We start from the raw sequence: 20,722 nt of genomic DNA, 5'->3' as shown, positions 1-20,722 counted from the left end.
GGATCTCTTCTTTAGGCTGTTCCATGTGATTTGGCTGGGATCTCCATCTCTTGACTCTCTCAATCCCATAGTTGAGATTGGCTCTAACAAAAATGACACAGTTATTGGAACAACATGTTTCAGCTAGTTAAAGGCAATTTTAAAGCTTAAAATTCTTGTCCACATCCAAACATCTCTGACTTACTAAGAATATGAAAGTACAGAAATTTGTCTAATTAATTGTGTCTTAATGGCTAACACTAGGCCCTGCCTGCAAACACAATACACATAGCCTCCAATAAGTTTGTTAGAGTCAATGGACCAATCTGCATAGGTAAGCATTTGAAAGATTGGGCACTGCCAGGGTTATTTGTGTAACTGTGATGTCTCATCACTACAGAAAAACAAAAACTTCTCCTTTTCTAACTTGGCTTTAATTTTTGCAGCTGTAAAACTTCCGGTGACTGTTCACCAATAATGCGTAAATGTAGTAAATTAAATTCAGATAAATATGCAATAAGGATGTGTTGTTTATGAAGGTAATATACAACATGTTCTGAAAGATATACAGGTAGTAACTAAATAGTAAGAGATCCATATTCTGCAGTGTCATTCACATAACTTGCATTTACCTGCTCCAAAGTTAACTCAAAATGTCAGGCTACAATTGTACATGATGTATTTATAACTGACACAGAAATGTTTAAGTAATAAGTCAAGGTGCTCAGACACTAAGGCAATGCATGTGATAGGGTTAAAATTTTTTATATATACATATATGCGTACGTAGAAAAGAACAACATTTATTATGAGCAAATATTCATTACTCACAGAAGGTGGTGCTCTCTGTAAAGCAAGCAAAGTATGACAATGCTTTTAGCAATCTTCTGAAATCTGAACAGATGTTTTGTCTGAAAGAAAAAGTGACCAATAACTTGTTACTCGTATTACCAGTTCCAGTGATTGTTAGTTACACAATTAAATATAATTAAAGAAAACTCAGTGCTGAAGAACAAGTTTCATACCTGAAGCCCCTTATACAAACCATTCAGATAAAGGACTCGTGGTCCCATGCAAAAGTTGAAGTGTCAGAGCTACAAGTTTGAAAAACCATTCAGCACATTGTCTCTTTAACAGGAGCCTAGAAATTACCATCCCAGAACATACACAAGATCCTATATAGTCTGACAGCCTACTTCTGACCAATATCAGGTGCTTCACAGAAAAAACTTTCACAGACTGCAACCAAGGCAATACTCTCCATGAGAAAAATTCTTCTTTACCCCAGTTCTGTTATTAGTTTATGCCCTGAAGTATGAGGACCGATTACCCTTGAAATGTTACCCTAGTCTGTAAATCCCCTACTCCTTTCAAACAAATTTTCATCCCTAAAGGCATTAAAAATCTTAAACACCATCCTGGTTCTAAGCACAAGGAAGGGGGGAATTGGCAGGGGCACAGAGCGACTGTACATGGAGGTTCAACATAAGACTATTTCCTGCTAACACTCACCTTCAAGCTTGGTTGGTCTTCCTGGGCTGAGGATACCATGTGCTGCCAAGACTGTGAAATTCCCCATCTGCTGTTTCCTTTGCTTTTAGGAATTCTGAACTTCTTTCCCAGCTTTGTCTTGGTCAGTTTCACCCTTTCCAGGACTAGTGGGCCTGTGAGATTTCCACTTTGGAGGATTCCATCACTGAATCTGGATCCATGCAGAAGTTTCCCTGTGGGAAAGCAGCTGCACACAGCAGGACTCACATCAGAGACAAGCTGTTTTCTGTGATTCCTCCTGTTTCTCCCATTTGCAGAATCCTCCCCCAGAGCCTGGAGAGAGGCAAGGATGCTGGCTTTTCTTGTCTCTGTGTCTAGCAGCATCTTATTCCTGAAAATAAAAGATACACAAATGTTCATCAACAGTCTATTGAAATATGAAATAAGAAGAGTTTAGTTGCTACATCTACCACTGCATTTTGTGTGTGTGTGTGCACACACCTGGTGGTGGAGGAAATCACATATAGGTCAAAAGGTATACAAATTCTCCTCCATTAAGGAAATTAATACAATAAATGTCCCTCTCCCTCAGCAGTGAGTACAGAAATTTCTTTTAAAGATAATCACAAAAGAGAGAGCAAAGCCCACAAATAAGTAAAAACTGATATCAAATTTCCAAATGCTAAATGCGGGAGAGTCCAAGCTGAAATTAGTTAGTTAATAAATGTTGCAAAGAGAACTGTCAAATGTAGCTAATACGCTCCTGCAACACTGATCTCCTGGGAGCCGTTTGCAAGGAGAGCTAGAAATAAAGCATGCCTCCTTCAGTTACTGCTCTGTGCTCCTTTCTTGGTTAACTAATACAGTCAACAGAAACAGCTGGTCTTAAAAGGCTGTGGTTTGCATTGTCCAATAAGGAGGAGAGAAAGGCAGATCGTCAGAAGTTTTGTTTCTGTTGCTTTGAAAGTTAATGCTCAGTATCCAGGGAATTTGAAATGCAGTTAACAGGGATGTTGTACATAGACTTTCTGAGGAGGACCAATTCCCTCACATACGAGTACAGCTCTGTACATTTGGAAGTAGAACTTTCAAGGTTTACATCCAACACACACTTTGATTAGAACAAACACAGTTTTTGACTCATTCATGCCCACATGGACTTCCTTACAAAACAGAATTTTCATAAATAATCACATACACAAATCTACCCATTCCTAAATATAAATTCTTTCATCCATTTATTTCATACATCATATATTCACCTATCGGACATGCAGGACTTCACTTAAAAACTACATGCTTACAAAATCACACATAAAAATACAAACAGGTATTAGTGAAAAAATTATTTCCCATTTTTACCATATAATTATAAAATAAATCAACTGCAATATAAATACTGTACTCATTCTTCACTGTATAGTATATACAGTAGTATAAACAAGGTATTGTCTGTTTCAGAGTGAGAGCCTTGTTAGTCTGTAGCTGTAAAAACAATGAGAAGTCCTGTGTCACCTTACAGACTAACATTTATTGGAGTATAAAATGCTTTTGTGGGAAAAGACTGCACAAGGTGCATCTGACAAAGTGGATCTTTGCCAACAAAAGCTTATGCCCCAACAAATCTGTTAATCTATAAGGTGCCACACGACTTCTCAATGTTTTTATTGTCTGTATGAAATTTTAGTTTATATTGATTTCACTAGTGCCTGTAATGTGGCCTGTTGTAAAACTGAGCAAATATCTAGATGAGCTGAGGTACTCCCTAGCAGACCTCTGCAACGTGCTCAGAGCTATGTCTACACTAATACTACTCTTGGTAAATAAAGTACACTGCATACATTTCTGTTTGTTTCTTAATATCTACTCGTTTTTCTTTAGCGTTATGCATTGCTAGATATACCTCTCTATTATCCAGAATATTTGGCAATCTCTCGATCCCAGGCTGCTGGATATGAAAGAAAAAAGCAGCCTTGTAGAACTTTAAAAACTAACAATATAATTATTAGGCAATGAGCTTTCATGGGACAGATCTCCTTCTTCAGATATGGAGAATCCTAATAACTGATAACTGAGACAAAGAGAATTTAAAAGAAAGATACAATAAAAATTAAATAAAAACTGATGAATCAACAAGATAAGACAGAAGGAAGGGGAAAAGGGGGAAGAAAAACATTCTGTAAGTATCTGTTAAGTTAAGTGGTCTGCCTGGGGTTACTGCAAATATCAAAGGTGGGGACATTGTCCTTGTAATGCAGAAGGTAATTCAGATCTTTGTTGATTCCGAGGTGATAAGTATCAAACTTTAGAATAAATTCTAGTTCAGATGTCTTCCTGGCAATGTAATCTGTTGTCAAAGTCTCTTTGTTTTAGAATGCACATGAGGTGTCCTGGTCGGGGGTCTTATTTACTGTGTGGCTGATAGTGGACTTTACCCTATTATTAATGTTATTTATTATTATGATTTATTACATTAATATTTATTTATTTATTTATTAGTAATTATTGTGATCGCTATTAACATCTTAAGGCTTTTTACTTGTTTTTTTATAAAGTTTATTAATATCAAAGACAAAAACAGAATAAGAACAATTAGAGATACACAGGGGTTTACAGTACAAACAGAGAGAATGAGTTCCAGGTCATCCCTAGTTACACTGGACATTTAATTTTTCTAACCAGACTATACCTAACCTTACAGCCTAAAGGTGCAGAGTTTCTAGGACCAAGGTGGGCTAAGAAGGGCCACCAGGTGATCGTTACCAGCTTACAGTTACAATTACCAGTTACAGTGGGAACCCTTTATTGGAGACTCCCTTTACCAGTTACAGTGGGGACTCTCTGCTGGAGGCTTCCTTGATTGCTCTGCCCCTAGCGACAGCTGTGAATTCATGTTACATCTGCTTAGGCCTACTTTTCTGCTGTTGCTAATGTCTGGGGCCTGATCCCCTAGCCAGGCAAGGTCTTACCTAAGCCAAGTCCTCACAGAACATAGAGGTACTTAGGCAATTCGGTATACGGATGTTGCAGACAGTCCCCATATCTTGCTGCTTGGGGCTGGCAACAGCAGCACTGAGCTGTCCTATCAAGTGTCCCCCAATGGCAAGTTTAACACCCTTAAGGTACCTTGTCCTCGAGCTCGCAATGAGTGACTGGTCCATGAAGTCGTTTATACTTGTGGCTCCTAATTATATTCTGGTGTTTTCCCCCTACATAATGACATTTTTTCGCTCACCATGCTAATTTTTTAACTTAATATTCTGCTTACGCCTTCCATGCTAATTATTTTTGCGGTTTTACGCTTTCCATGCTAATTACTGCTGGTTTGTGCTTACCATGCTAATTTTTGCTGTGATGGCAATTTGCAATTGGTGGGTTAAAAGTTGGCATGATCACCTGATGAGGCCTTCCTTATCCCCATCGGCTGGCCTCTTTTCTCTCGCTTACTACGTAACAATCAAGATACAAATTTTATGACATAAGAACAATTAAAGAAATACAACAGCAAGTATAAAACTATTAGTTTAACTGACAGAGCCTTGCAGTTACATGTTTCCTGCTTGCCTGCTGCCTACCTTATTGCAGTTTCCTGAAGTTTCCAATGTCAGCTTATGCTTATAAAGCTCCTTAGGCTAAGCAGCCTACTTGAGTTCTGGAACCTTTCTGAATTTACCTGACAGCACACAATTAAGTCTTGGATACTATGACCCGCTAAATTAAAATGCTCACTTACAGGTTTATGCATATTCAGATTCCTAATGTCTGATTTGTGTCCATTCATTATTTGGCAAAGTGATTGTCCAGTTTGTCCAATATACATGCCACGGGGCATTGCTGGCACATTATAGCATATATCACATCAGTGGAAGTGCAGGAATATGAGCCCCGATCGTGTAAATGACATGGTTAGGTTTAGTGATGGTGTCTCCAGTATAAATATGTGGACAGAACTGACAACAGGGTTTGTAGCAAGGAAAACTTTCAGGATCAGTATTTCTGTGGTGTACCATCTGATTGTTAGTGAGAATTTTCCAGAGGTTGGACAGAAAAAACAGGTCTGTTTACTGTACATACAATTGTGTTGTTTTTTAGCAGATTATAGCAATACACTAGGTTACCATTCTCTTGTAAGCTTCATTTTTATAGCAATACACTAGGTTACCATTCTCTTGTAAGCTTCATTTTTATAGCTCAAACTAAGGATCCAGAGAAATAAGTTTTGGAAAGTTTAAACTTATAACAGGTATCTCACAGTGAAAATAAGGCCCAGGTTTTAAAAGTCTTGCCAAAAAAAAATCCTGCTACTACATACGCAAACACCCATTAGCTAAACACCTACAAAATTAACACTTACAGCTACCCACACCTAATGTCACAGAAGCAACTTGTGTACCAGCACTGTTTTGGTGGAAGAGAGAGACCACAGAAAAAGAGGCATCTCTATGGCTATGTCTACACTAGCCGGCTACTTCGAAGTAACCAGAACGATGTCAAAATAGCACCCGTCGTGTCTACACGCACCGGGTGCTATTTCGACATTGAAATCGACGTTAAGCGGCGAGACGTCGAAATCGCTATTCCCATCAGAAGACATTGAACGTCGAAGTAGGGTTTGTGTAGGCGATCCGCGTCCCGCTACTTCGAAATAGCAGAGTCCTCCATGGCAGCAATCAGCTGAGGGGTTGAGACGCTCTGTCCAGCCCCTGCAGGGTTCTATGGTCTCTGCACTCAGCGGCTCTTAAAGCCGCAGGGACCCAGAAACCCCGTAGCAGGAAGCTGGCAGCGTGCACGCAGCAGCCCTGCCACATGGTGTCCCTGCACTGCCAGAGGGACATCATGACAGCCAGCCAGCCTCACGAGCGCCCCCAGAGCTCCCCCTCTGGGCCATGCCAGGGCTCCCAGGCCTCCAGCAGGTGGGGTAGGAAGCAGGGCCCCTCCCAGACAGACCCCGAGCTCCAAGACCTGCGGGGGCTCTGGCGGGAGGAGGAGGTGCTGCACATCAAGGGGATCAAGCGGCGGAACATGGAGGCGTTTGCCCGGCTGGCTGAGGGCCTGGCTGCCCAGGGTCACCCTGCCTGGACTCCTGACCACGTCAGGAGTAAAGTCAAGGAGTTGCGGCAGGGTTGCGCCCGGGCCCGGGACTCGGCCAGCTGGTCTGCAGCTGCCCCCGCCACTTGCCCCTATTACTGGGAGCTCAGGGCTATCCTGGCCCCCGGGGCACCTCCTCCCCCCCAGCCACCCTTGACACCACAGCCAATGAGCCCCAACCGGCCTCGGAGACAGGGTCAGGTCCAGAGGCCAGCCCTGCCCCCCCATGCCTACAGCTGGGACTCTCCACCCCAGCCACTGAGTGGTCCAGTGAGGAGGGGGAGCTGGTGCTGGACGTGCCATCCCGCAGCTCCAGCCGGGTGTCTGCCTCCTGGGCATCTCCAGAGCCTGGCAGTGCACCGTCAGGTACGTAACCCACAGGGCACAGACCCCCCGAGCATGGGGCGGGGCACCACTTAACTGGGGGCCCCCCACATCCCCACAACACCCCAGCCTGACATGGCCCGGGCAATCCATAGCACAGGGACGGTGCCACAGCCACCAGTGCCCAGCAGCACCTCCACCCATGGACAGTGCCGTGCCCCACCCCCGGTGGGAAGGGAGAGGGGAGGACCACTGGAGGGGGCCACCCACAGGATCACTGCACGCACCAATGGGGGATGGATGGGGCGGGGACACAGGCCCTTGGGGGGATGGGAGGGTGGGCCATGGGTCAAGGCTGGGTACTCACAGCCTCCCTTCACCCTCTCCCCCTATTTCTGCAGCCGCACCATCCGTTGTCTCTGACAGCCCTCCCAGACCACCGGAGCACCAGCTGTCGGGGACACCGCCTGCCCCAGTCCAGGTCCACTCCCGGGGACGACACTGTCGCTCCACCACCACCTACGACCCGGAAGTGGCTGCCGCCCTCCGGCGCCAGCAGACCTCATGGAGTGGAGGCTCCAATTCGAGGAGCGGGAGGCCACCTGGCACCGGGAGGCCTGGCACGAGTTCATGGCCACCTTTAACTGGGTGGCCGATACCCTTGAGGAGCTGGTGGCCCGTCTGCCTCCCTCCGATGTCCTCCGTCCTGCCCTCCTCGCTGATGTCCCGCCTGCTGCCCCACCCACCAGCTCCTCAGAGCAGGAGCCACCCAGGGCCGTGGACCCACCTCAGCCATACCTCCCCGTGCTCCCGGCCCCCAGCCAGCCTTGCCGGGGACCCCGGCTGAGAGGGAGACTGGCCAGCTGGACACAGCGGGGGTTGCGCCCTTCCACCCCCACCCCAGAATGATGGGCCGATGGGTGGCCTGCCCACATCTCCCCCCATAAATAGTTGTCCCCGTCTTTGTATATCGTTATTTATAGGTGACCCCCCGTTATAGTTTGTAGAGATGTCCCCACTTGTACATAGTTATTATTTTCATTAATCTGTTCTTTTTGATATTATTATTTGCCGAAAAGAGGTGACGTTTTTGTTTTTCTTGTAAATAATGACAGTTTTATTTTTCCCAAAACCTGTGTCCCGTGTGCTTTTGGTGAGGGTGAAGTGTGGGTGCTGGGGTGGGCTGCAGGGATGGCCAGGGGGGTCGCTCACTGGGCCCCCTGGTGAAAGTACTCCCTTAGGGCCTCCCGGACCCGAAGCCTGTCCTGGTGGGCCTGGCGGCTCGGGGCAGCAGCTGGCTGGGGGTAGACTGTTGCGGCCTCCTGTGCCCAGCCCTGCACAAAGGCCTCCCCCTTGCTTTCCACCAGGTTGTGGAGTGTGCAGCAGGCACCCACAACCTAGGGGATGTTTGGGAGGCCCAGGTCTAGGCGTGCCAGGAGGCAATGCCAGCGGCCTTTCAGGCACCCAAAGGCTCGCTCGCCCACTTGTCAGGCTTGGTTGAGGCAGGCGTTGTAGCGCTGCTGGCTATCAGAGAGGTGGCTTGTACAGGGCCACATAAGCCAGGGCTGGAGGGGTATGCCGCATCCGCCACAAGGCAGAGGTGTATGGTGGTGGTATCCCCCAGAGGGATCTCCCTCTGGGGGATGTAGGTCCCCACTTGCAGTCGGCGGCATAGTCCCGAATTCCAGAAAACGCGGGCGTAGTGGGTAGAGCCGGGCCAGCCCACATAGATGTCCTGGAAGCAGCCACGGCTGTCGACCATGGCCTGCAGGACCACAGAGTGGTAGCCCTTCCTGTTGACATAGCGGCCACCACTGTGATCTGGGGCACAGATGGGGATGTGGGTCCCATCAAGGGCTCCGAAGCAGTTGGGGAATCCCATGGTGGCGAATCCCTCAACGGCCGCATCCAGGTCCCCAACTTGGACGACCCTCTTCAGCAGCAGGGCATTGAGTGCACGCACCACCTCTGGGGAGGGAAGACTGGTGCCTGTGAGGGTTTGGAGAGTGTGACCCCCTCATCCAGGCCCCCCTCCTTGGCCCCCCCTCACCCAGGCCCCCCTCCCCAGCAGGGAGTTCAGCCCCAGGCCTCCTTACCTCCATGAGGACAGCCCCAACTGTGGCCTTTCCCACTCCAAACTGCTGTCCCATGGAGCAGTAGCTGTCTGGAGTGGCCAGCTTCCAGACAGCTATTGCGACCCTCTTCTCAACAGGGAGGACGTGCCGCATGCGGGTGTCCTGGTGCCTGAGTGCAGGGGTGAGCCACTAGCAGAGCTCCATGATGGTCTGCCGGCTCATGCGGAAGTTCCACAGCCACTGCTCATCATTCCATTCCCCCATAACCAGGTGCTCCCACCACTCAGTGCTGGAGGGGTAGCTCCAGAGTCAGTGGGGCACCCGGCGGGGGAGAGTGAGGAGGGCCCAATGTTCGGGGGCGTCTCCTGGTGCTCCTGGGGAGGGCTCCCATTCCAGAAGCTGCTGGGTGGCTGCCCGGGCAGCATCTAGAAGGGTGCCTGCTCAGCGGGAGGCGGCTTGTAGGGCTTCCAGCTGCTGCTAGAGGTCCATATCTGCAGGCTCGAGATCTGCGAGGCTTGTCTCACCAATGCAGGGCTGCTCGTGCAGTGCAGGCTGAGTGTGTCTGGGAGGGGCCCTTTAAGGGAGCGGCTTGCAGCTGCCCCTGAAGGGCTAGTGACCCAGTTCGTGGGCTTTCCTGGCCCCTTATTTCGAAATAGTGGGCTTGTGTGTGGACACTCCGCGTTTCCCTCTGGGGCGGCTCTTTTCGATGTTCCCCAGCGCTACTTCGACATTGAACATCAACATTTGCCAGCCCTGGAGAACGTGTAGATGATAATCATCGAAGTAGCCTATTTCAAATTTCTTACTTCGAAATAGGCTACTTTGACGTTGTGTCCTAGTGTAGACACAGCCTATGGTACACAAACTACACAGGTCAGTCTGGCTCACAACCAGCCCCTTGAATAGAAGATGTGACCAGCTAGGAGACAATAAACTGCTAGGAGAACCACAGCCCTTACACGCCACTCAGCCCAACACATGGGTTTCTCAAACTGATGGTCAGACCACTCATGGTGGCCAGAGGTTATCACATGGCAGGACTGAGCACTGTACCCTCCATTCCAAACCACACCTTGCCTCCAGCATTCATAATGGTGTTAAATATACCTGGCCCACTTGCAGGAAATGGGGCAGTTGCCACAGGCATGGGTGACACATATGAGGGCGTATGAGGTGGGTCACATGTTTCCCCAGCATCAGGACCCAGACACTCACCATCAGCACCTTGCAGTTTCTAGTGAGTCAGAGGAAGCAGGGAGGTTACATGACCTAAGAGCAGCACAAGCTTCCTGGCTCCCCTGGGGGCAAGGGGAAGGAAACTGCCCTGCATTCATCAGATAATGTAGCACTGTAAAGACTAACCAAATGATTTATTTGGTGATGAGCTTTCGTGGGACAGACCCACTTCTTCAGAAATTGATCTGAAGTGGCTCTCTCCCATAAAAGCTCGTCACCAAATAAATCATTTGGTTAGTCTTTACAGTGCTACATTTCTGCTGGTTTGTTTTGTTGGGAGCACAGACTAACAGGGCTACTTCTCTGTTGCTATTCACCAGATAAGGTAAGGCACATCCACAGGAGGAAACGGCAAGTGGTGAGGTAGGGGGTGGGAGCAAAACAGGTACTGGAGTGCATGAGTTGGATAGGGCAAGGGCAGCTGTCCTGTGGCCCGTCCCCCCGCTTGAAGTCTCCACACCTGTACTCTTCGGCCTGGACGTGACTACTGCAGCAGTAGTGAGAATTCCTCGCTCCTCACAACAGCAACGAAGGGTCCTGTGGCACCTTATAGACTAACAGAAAAGTTCTGAGCATGAGCTTTCGTGAGCACAGACTCACTTCTTCAGATGCCCCCTGAGCCTCGCTCCGGGAAGGAGGTGCCGGCACATTTCAACAAGCACTTGCCCAACAAATAGCAGCAGCCAGGGCCCAGCCCCAGCGGCAATACTGCGTGTGGCGCTGCAACCCCCGCCGCAGCCCATTCTGTTGCCCTCCCATGACGAGGGGCTGGGGGGGAATCAGGAAAGGGGCTGCGGGCCGAAGGGTTCTCCTCCGCCCCGGCGGCACCCGCCCGCAGGGCGATCAAAGAACGCCTCCAAACGGTCGCGGCCTCGCCCGTAACCGGCCCGGCTGTGGAGCACTGAGAACCCACCCACACGGCTCCACCGCCAGGCGGCGCAGGCTGGGTCTCGTTACAGCACCTGCGCGCGGAGTACCCTCCCCCCAGCGCAACGGCCGATAGGCCGCCTGTACGGCCTGGGGTTCCGTTTTCAGCACCCGCCGGTCCAATGGCGTCAGTGTCTCACCGCGCATGCGCGGGACGGAGCACGTAGGTCTCGTCCGGTTCCTGATAGGGGTGGTTAGTGCGTTGGTCTGGAGATGCCGCAGGAGCGGGCGGAGGAAGCTAGGGGACAGCTCCTGCGTTCTGTGAACACGCGGGAGCCCTCTCACGTGATCTTTTGTAATCGGAGCCCCCGGCTGGTCATGCCCGTCTGGCTGGACTTCGAGGGCCAGCCACGGCCCTACCCGGTGCTGCAGCCGGGCACCGGCCGCCGGATGCACAGTTACCTAGGTGGGCCGGGCCGGGAGTGCACAGCTACCGAGGGCGGAGGAGGGGTGACTGGCCGGGCAGAGGAAGAACACAGCTACTGAGATAGGCAGTGGGGAGCACAGCTACTTGGGGTGCATGGGAGGGTGTCTGGATGCGAAACAGCAGGGACGTGCAACTACTTGCCTTGGAATGGAGTGGGGGGCACCAACTGGTGTGGGGCCACAACTACCTGGTTGGAATGAGCAGGGCCACTCCAGAGGAGTCACAGCTACTTGGGTATCATGGTAGGGGACAGAGGCACAGATTCTGGAGGGTGGCTATACTCTAGGTCCCAGGGTTGGTGCAGCTAGGGGCACCAGCTGCCTGGATGAGTATAGTTAAATAGAAAAGGCCAAGTGGGACCTACGTGAGTTTATCTACGTTGTGGGGTAAGGTAAATATGTAAGAGAATCTTTGTGGGTTGGTCTAGCTTTGACACCCAGCTAGCTCAGTGGATGATAATATCTAGAGATTCAGGAGATGAGTGGAGCGTAATGTTTTCTTGAATTGGGGTGAGGCTCATATGCAAAGTTGAACCTTGGATAGATATATAGCAATGGAGAAAAATAAAGATTTTGATTTAAAACAAAGTATCACCCACTCTGCCTGACCCAAGGCTACTGTTGTGTCTAAAGGCTCCATGACTGTCTGAGTGCATTTGTTTAAGAAACTGGCAACAGTGATGTCCACTCCTGGGAAAACCTGAGTGGAATTCAGTTCAAACAGCTATTTGAAAGCCACTTACAGGTGGTCCACTATAGTCATATGCCCAAAGCACAGACTTCTGTGTGCAAAGTATCCTTTTAGAGGGATGTCTTAAATCTTGTCATCTTGATGACTTGGTACATCTTCTCTTGGATGTCTTCTGGGATCATCTGCCTTTCTTTTTTTCCCCCTACCATCCACACTCTTCCTGTTCTCCCACTTCCAAAGGTCCCATACAAGCCACAAAAAAAACTGAAAGTTACTAATTCCAAAGCTCAGCTTAATTTTAAAATAAGTTACCTTCTTCATATTTGTATCCAATTGAAATAATATTCAAAATAATTAGGAATTCAGTTCCTTTGTTATTTTTAATCTCTGTTTTGTTACAGAACATCTTTGGCTGTTCAGAGATGCAAAAACAGGCGATGGACTTCTTGTCAATCAGACAGAACTGTTCGTTCCTACTCGCAATGTGAATGGCCAGCCCATATTTGCAAATATCACACTTCCAGGTAAAAGTATAAAGAGAATTAAATTATATCTGCTAGAATGTAAGAGGAAATTGATGAGCTAACTCCAGTGACCTCAATCAGTATAACAGTGGGCATGTATGAACCAGATATTCAAGCAATTAATAAAAATTATATCTAAGATTTTGAAAACAAGGGCTTTCTAACACATCAACATTGATTTCTCTTGAGCACAGCGATTTACTGAGTTTTGACATTATTTAAGCCTCCCTGCATTTTTAACATATCTTGTGGAATATTTCATGATTGAGTAGGTAGGGCAAACAAGGGAGTCAGAAGATCAGAGCTCTGTTTCTCTCTGTCAGTGACTTGGTGATATATCTAACCTCACCGGGTCTCATTTCTTCCCATCTGGGAAAAGTAAAACCTATCTCACAGAATACTAAGAGAGAGAGCCATGCTAGTCTATATGCTATCAAAACAAAAATGCAGTCCAGTAGCACTTTAAAGACCTAACAAAATAATTTATTAGGTGATGAGCTTTCATGGGACAGACCCACTTCTTCAGATCATAGCCATACCAGAGCAGACTCAATATTCAAGGCACGGAGAATCACAGAAGAATTGCAAACTAAATTTGTTAATATTCGTGAGATACTTAGACATATTTGTCAGGAGAGTGCTAAAATGTCAATTTACATAAATCTTTATCCCTCTTTACAGTGTTCAGTCTGAAAGAGAGATGTCTTCAGGTTGTTCGCAGTCTGGTAAAACCAGTGGACTACAGGAGATTGGATATCGTTCGATCATTATATGAAGATCTGGAAAATTATCCCAATATTCGGAAAGATCTTCAAAGACTTTCTCTGGAAAGAAGTAAAATAAGAAATGGAGCCCCTGATTTGAAATGAACATCATCCATTTCAGACTTTCACATGCAGCAGAAAACACCACAGTGAAACTACTATGTGTAAGTGGTATTACTAACCACATTGAAACACACTTCAAAAACTGAGTGTCAGGAGTTTATGCTCTGAAAGGTTCACTTGGTTTCAGTATATAAAACTCACTAGAAAGGATGGCAAGAGCCAGATTCAAGAGATCACCAAGTTTATGATATTTCAGTTAAAACATAGTTGGCTCAGTTCTGTGTTCAGTTAAACCCATGCAGTACAATTGCCGTCAGTGGCCTTGAACCTATGCAGTACTATTGACGTCAGAGGCCTTGTAGGATGGAACTAAGGATAGAATCTTGCTCTTTCAGACTGTTTCACTACAAATATAACAAAATGCATTTTTGATATAACATTGGCTTATCCATGAACATTCTCTTGGGTGATTATAAATACCCAAGACACAGGGATGAATTTGAACTTGTTTGTACAAGCATTTGTAACTCTCTTGACTTCATGGGATTTTTACCCCCATACACAAAGATTAAATTTGCTCAAAAGATTTATGACAAGAGTCAGTCAAATCTCGGTATTATACCTACATGGATGTGGAATACTTGTGGATGGTATAGCCATCCCCATCTTGCTCTTAACCTGATCCAACGCCCACAAAAGCAAACGGAAAGTCTGTGTATGAGCATAAGGAGTTTTCTCCCCCTTTTCTCTGCTACATTATGGTTATCAGAACCTAGCACAAAGGGTTTAATGATATTTCTAGGTTAAAACAGTTTTAAAACAGGTGGATAACCTGTGGTCCAAATATGGACCACGATTTGCCTGGATGTGGCATCTGGACGACTGCAGAGTGGGAGATTGGGGGCCCTGAGCTGGTGACAGGTAAGCTGGGTCCAGATCTGGCCTATGGATTCTTTCTGGTGGGGGCAGGAAACAGCTCCGTCCACCTCCCCCAGCTGGGGGAATGATAATGCAGTGCTGTCCAGAGAGGCTTTTCTCCACAATGCTCTGATTGGCTGGAATTTTGGCCTATGAGAACAGCAGGGGTCAGTGTCTGGAAGCAGCAGAGGAGCTGTACCAGGTAAGTGGCCCCCATCTTGCCCAGACCCCCAACTTTAAACCATCCCTAGACCCCTCAAACCCCATTCCGATCTGCACCCTGTCCCTGCATCCCCTGCTCCTATTGAGACCCCCTCCTGGAACCTCTCCAAGACCACTCCTGCATCCACTCCTTCTGCCCAGACTCTCCATACCCAGCCTGTTTCCTGACAGCTCCCCCACTTTTGACTCTATTCCAGAGCCTGGGGAGGCTCACAAAATCTACTAGCCCTGTCTTCTATGCTGGCATTTGAGGGGAATGTGTCTCTCCTCATTTGTTTTTCAGTCGGGGACCACATCAGTGAGGGTTGTTGTGGGCAGGGGCAAAGTGCTGTTTTGGCTTCTCACTTGTGTGGCCCCTGACCCAAAAAAAGGTTCATCATCCTGTTATAAAAGGTCAGTCTGAATGTTTTTTCCTTCCCTTTTTGCTAGTCCTTTTTATTAACTTATCTGTAGCATCTCTGTGCCTCACTTTGAGTTGGTGTGTCCTGGTGTGTGGGGAGATTGCCTTCAATGAGTTGGCGAGGTTGGAGGGGTATTTGAATGCCTGAAGAGGACACAGACCACAACAGACTAACTCAAAGCAGTAAGAGACCCTGTCACAACTGCAGATACAAAATCTGCATGTGGGCATTGACCCCTTGGTGTTCTGAAGAACACGGAAAAAATCAGGGGGTGCTCAAAAGTGTGGAATGGGGGCGGAGCGCCTCCTGGGTAGAGAGGGAGGTAGCGCCTATGTCCACACACCTGTGTCCAATGCTATAATAACCACCACCACCTTGCAGCACACCTTTCAAGGTCCAAGAATCCTAGACATGCTTATCACAACATGTGGTTATCTCATCAAGTGCTTCAGCAATAACTAGGTGGTTGAAGCCTGACAATCACTGTGCTCTTCAGTTAATTTTCATGGAGAAAATGATAAAAGACAAATATACCATATCACTTGTGGACAAATGTTTTTCACAGAGAGATCACTCCGTAGCTGATTTGTCAGTTCTTATTCTTGAAGGAAACCTGCACAATACCTTCAGAAGACAAGCCTTGAAACTTAAATTCGTAATTCCACTGAATACTAAAAACCCTGGACTTACCAGAGACTGGTTTTATGGCTCATTACAACAATTTGTAACGCACCTTACTACTTGCTAGCCCTTAATTGTCACTTCATTTTATGTCCTCAGCAGTAGCATATATGAACTCCTTATGCTTAATGATCTTTCCCATGTTATACTTAGCTTAGGCTCTCTGATTATCCACTTGACACTTGAGGGAAAAGTTCTGTGAAGCTCAAAAGCTTGTCCTTTCCACCAACAGAATTTGATCCAATAAAAATATTCCATCACTTACTTTGTCACTCTCATAACCTGGGACCAACACAGCTATACAATAAATCAAACAACATATATGCAGGAATCCATTAAAAGTTTAAGTCAGGGTTGGGGAAACATTTTCCAGCAACGGGCAACTGCCCCACAGAAAAATCAGTCGGGACTCATGCACAAGGTAAAGCAATAATCACCTGCCCCCACTGTAGGAAGCAATGAATAAAAAAAGCACCAAAAACCCAGGCCTCATGCACACTTAACTTGACACATGTTCCACTCCAGTCCTGTGGGCAGGAGGGAGCTAGGGCTTGGGGACTGCCCCACAATGGGCTGAGCCACCACTCACAGTCCAGCCCTGCCAGAGGGGTTCACAAGGTTCAGGGTTTCCAGACAGATCAAATTAAGCCAGGGCCTTGATGCTGTCCTTGGGCTGAAGGTTCCTCACCCTGGATTTAAGTGTTATGGAAAGAAGCAGACATTTATTCTCATTTTAAGCTTGCACATTTATTTCCAATGAAACAAAATACATACATTCTGGGAAAACTGCTGGAACTACATGAGTTAGAACATCAAGCCATGCTGTGAATATTTAAGTGTCTCCTATTTTTTGTTAATACTGGTTAATTTTTTTCTTTAAATGTTTTGTATGAACTGAAGTTTGTTCTCCACCAGAAAAATATAAATATGGATTAACTTAAGAGTGGGGTTTATTTTTACATATTTTTCTTGTGTGTGTGTGTTTATGAAATACTTTTCTAATCATATGTTCTTGTATACTGGAAGAGCCTGTGGAGATAATTTTAATCAGCCACAAATATACACCTTGAAAAACTACTGAGACAAATTCACCGATTCACAAAAGGTAGCTAACCCCTTTGACAGAAGAAGTTTAACATAAACATCTCCTCCATTGCTACTCATGATGAAGCTTCAGTGTTGGGAGCTGTAGCACAGACCAGGTTTTGGCAGTCCACAATTTAAAACAACCCTGTAGTATTATGTTAAAAATGCCAGTATTTTGTCTACACTAATACTGGTGGAGCAGCAATCAGAAGTAATAACAATGAGAAATATTAATAAAGGGCCTCTTGTAGTCAAGGCTATGTAGATTGGATTCAGTCACTTAATTTGTCCAAGCACTAAACCTTTCCTTTTTTGTTGCTGTTTGTTTAAAATATAGCAAACTACATACCTTTTAAAGCTCAGTTCTACAAACACTGGGACAGACATTCATTCACAGTTCTTGTGTTACTCTTTGTCCAATAAATGCTTTTGTACTTGGATCAGAACACTAAATACAGTCTGTTTGAATGGGCTGTTTTTCTGATAACTACTAGATCTTAGGTTTGAATATGCTTTCTTCGGTTACTCCTAAGCATTCTGTATAACATGGTTCTAAGTTACAGAGCTTACCAGAAAGTACACACTTTGGAGCCCAGTGCCCTGCCTTGGGTGACCTTTTAGAAGAATCTATAAGGTACCAATGCAATTTAAACTTTTAATTAGTGCTGATTTTGCTAGATAATTGATTATTGCCAGTTACCTGTCTTAATTTTGAGACATATTTCACTGCAGATCAGGACCAACTTAGCTGTTTAGGAAAATTACCAGAAGAGAATATTTAAATGATACCCTGTTCTTGATCTTTTCTTTTTCCTGAGCAGCTAAGCTGCTCCTGATCCACAGTGTATCCAAAAGGACAAATATTGATTTAGCTTAAAAAAAAATCTGGAGGACAGCATCGTGGCAAGTAAACAAACCATGGAGACCCATGTTAAAAGCACTTCAAATCAGGGGTTATGCACCATCCCACAGAGCCCCACCCCACTCAGCCTTTTCCCCCTGTGCCTCCCCCTCAAGGACCTGTCCCCACGACCTGCTCTACAGCTCATATAGAGCAGGTGGAGGGAAGCAAGCAGCAAGTGGTGTCTCATGGGGATGAGACTAAGGCCATGTCTACACTACAACTTACTTCAAAGTAACAGACTTGGAAGTGGAGAGTCTACGCACACCCTACTTTGAAATAAAGCACTATTCTATTTGGGGTAATGAAGTAAGGACTTTGAAGTTGGGCTCCCTTACTTCAAAGTTAACTTCGAGTTAAGGGAAAACGTGTAGACTTTCTGCAGGCTACTTTGAAGTAGCACCTAAAAGTTTTCAAAGTTAGTTCCTAGTGTAGATGCACCCCAAGTGGGGCAGGGCTTTGCCAGGGGAGAGGCCAAGTACAGCCAGGACCTGTGGCAGAATGCAAACAGAAGGGGTGGCAGGGTCACACTTCAGGCATCAGGACCCCTTCTGAGTATGGACTCAGTGCCACTGGCACCAGAGGTGACTGGTGCAGGGATTCCAGGAGGGCATGTGCCCCCAGAATCATTGTTGGCATTTTACTGTCACCAGTGGTAATTCACCAGTCAGTCCTGATTTAGCATACTGAATAGTCCCATGCTCTTAAAAATACCAGCATCATTACCTTCCCTGACCAGTCCACATTAACAATGGTGAAACATCCCCAAGAGGTCCATCAGTGCTTAGAAAAATAGTCCTTTCTGTTGGGGTATTGGTGCTAGGATACCTATCACCTCACCACAATTCAGGAATCCTATTTCTGCAAACCCATCTGCTATTTCCTGCACATTGCCAAGACAGATGCATGTAAGATGGTTGAAGGCCCTGCACAATTGTATTACAAGGGCCCCCACTGTAGATTATCTAATTTCAAAATGATGTTCCACTGTCTAAAACAATCAATTCCTGTGGCACCTTACAGACTAACATATTTTGGAGCACAAACTTTTGTGGGCAAAGACCCGCTCATGCATCTGACAAAGTGGGTTGTTGCCCACGAAAGCTTACACTCCAAAATATCTGTTAGTCTATATGGTGCCACAGGACTCTTGTTGTTTTCGAATATACAATGAACATGCCTTTGTAACCTGAGCCTGTGGGGAGGCAGGGAGTGCAGCCAGGTGACGCCTTTTGCTCAAGAACCAGGACAAAGGCAGGAGGAGGGGCCTGGCGGTTTGAATTTTAACCAGGCAGCTGGGAGCAGGTGGTCTTTGCTATCTGGGGAAGCAGGGGAGAGGGTCAGGGCCTCCCTCTCCCCAGGGTGGATTGTACTGTCTGTTTCTGTCCTGAGAAGTCTGTTCTCCACTCTGTCCCCATCATCTAATAAACCTTCTGTTCTACCTCCTGGCTCAGAGTCACATCTGGCTGCAGAGGAGGATGCCGGACTCAGTGACCCCATATACTCCATGACACGAGCTTCTACAGTGTAATTTACTTTTCCATTATCAATACATCTCTCATTCTGGCATCCATGCAGTGTAGGGCTAGGATGAGCTAAGAACACAGATCCAGGAATGTGAGCTTCTGCAGCTGAAAGTTCTGCAGCCTCTGCTCATCACTCCAGATCTGAATTATGATGAGATCCCCCTAGTCAGTGCTTATTTTGCAGTCCAAGAAGAGACACTCCACCATCTGCAGCTCCTTCATGAATGTCATCAACAAAATTGAATTGTTGTTCACTATCTGTCAGGAAACCAGCCTTGGAAAAAACCCACCTTGTCCCCAGATGTTGCAGTACTTCCACCAGGTCTGCAAATATAGGAGAATTGTGCATCCTATATTTGCGAAGTTCATGTGAATAATGCAGCTCTCTCTGGCATAATGCTTCCATCAAAAATAGTCAAAAAGTGCCGTCTGAATGTGTGGAATTTTTTCAAAGAAATGCAAAAAAATTATTAGGTATGGATGGCATTCTGACATAAAGCAAGTTGCATGCTGGGAAATTCCAGCTCCCAAAGATTCCTGGAGCAGTCATTTCAATCCCACAATACATAACAAATATTTCTCAAAAGCCATATGCACTGCCTCTGTTTGCTCTGAAGCTCAAGCACTCACAGGAAAAAAAAAAAACCACCAGCCACATACCCATCAGATGTTAGGCTCAAGTAATGCATCCCAGTCAGCAGCTCTGGCCATGTGGGTCTTCCTATCTGTGATCGGAAGAAGGGCTTTCGAAAACTGGGGGGGGTCCTTTTGGAAAACTGGGGGGGGGTCCTTTTGGAAAGTCTCTTCTCCACGGGCGGCACGCGATTCAAAAAGCCGCACTTTCGAATCGCCGCGGCCACCATTATGCTCATGAGGCGCTGCATATTCATTCCAGCACCTCATTAGCATCTTTCGAACCTGCTCATTAACATGCCTCTTTCGAAAGGAAGGGGCACGTGTAGACCCAGCCATAGGGAAGTATACAATTTCAGTCTGAAAAGTGATTCTTCCATTGTTTTGTCAAACCCCTGCTTGTGTAGAATTGCTGGTGATAAATAGGTGCTAAATCCCATCAAAAAGGTGGCTGCATACCAGCGGTGGACAAAAGTTTCTTCCATTTTCCCCCTCATTTGCCCAATGAGACAATGATCCCACAGATCTCTCATTCCTGGCTTCTATTGCCAAGTGTATGCCAGAGACATTAAGGGAAACAAGGATTTTTACTTCCCTGCCTCCAGGGCAAGGTGTGTTTCTATCAGTGGTGTGCATCTACGCATGTCTTGGTGTATATAACAACATTTATTCTGTCTACAGATGTAATAAAATTAGAGGCAACGCAGCTGCTAAGCCCCCAACTGTGAAAAAATCATGTGCCAGATCCCAATAAATCACAAGATTA

The 20,722-nt window shown here is 46.5% G+C and overlaps 1 protein-coding gene and 1 long non-coding RNA gene across 2 annotated transcripts; one reads left to right on the top strand and one right to left on the bottom strand.

Moving 5' to 3' along the window:
• Positions 1–17: 17 nt before the first annotated feature.
• Positions 18–1,747, bottom strand: LOC142019220 (uncharacterized). Its single transcript, XR_012647026.1, has 3 exons — positions 1,492–1,747; positions 811–890; positions 18–83 (listed from the first exon to the last, which is right to left on the bottom strand). It is a non-coding gene; the product is annotated as an uncharacterized LOC142019220 (long non-coding RNA).
• Positions 1,748–11,268: 9,521 nt separating this feature from the next.
• VHL (von Hippel-Lindau tumor suppressor) lies at positions 11,269–14,176 on the top strand. The gene is made up of 3 exons (XM_075005202.1): positions 11,269–11,526; positions 12,639–12,761; positions 13,443–14,176. The coding sequence occupies exons 1-3, from the start codon at positions 11,334–11,336 to the stop codon at positions 13,628–13,630; spliced, it is 504 nt and encodes a 167-aa protein (XP_074861303.1). The 5' UTR covers positions 11,269–11,333; the 3' UTR covers positions 13,631–14,176.
• Positions 14,177–20,722: the final 6,546 nt, after the last annotated feature.

This window comes from Carettochelys insculpta, chromosome 11, assembly GCF_033958435.1.
Source record: "Carettochelys insculpta isolate YL-2023 chromosome 11, ASM3395843v1, whole genome shotgun sequence".
In the NCBI taxonomy this organism is placed as follows: Eukaryota; Metazoa; Chordata; order Testudines; family Carettochelyidae; genus Carettochelys; species Carettochelys insculpta.
This window is presented reverse-complemented; position numbering and strand designations above follow the sequence as displayed.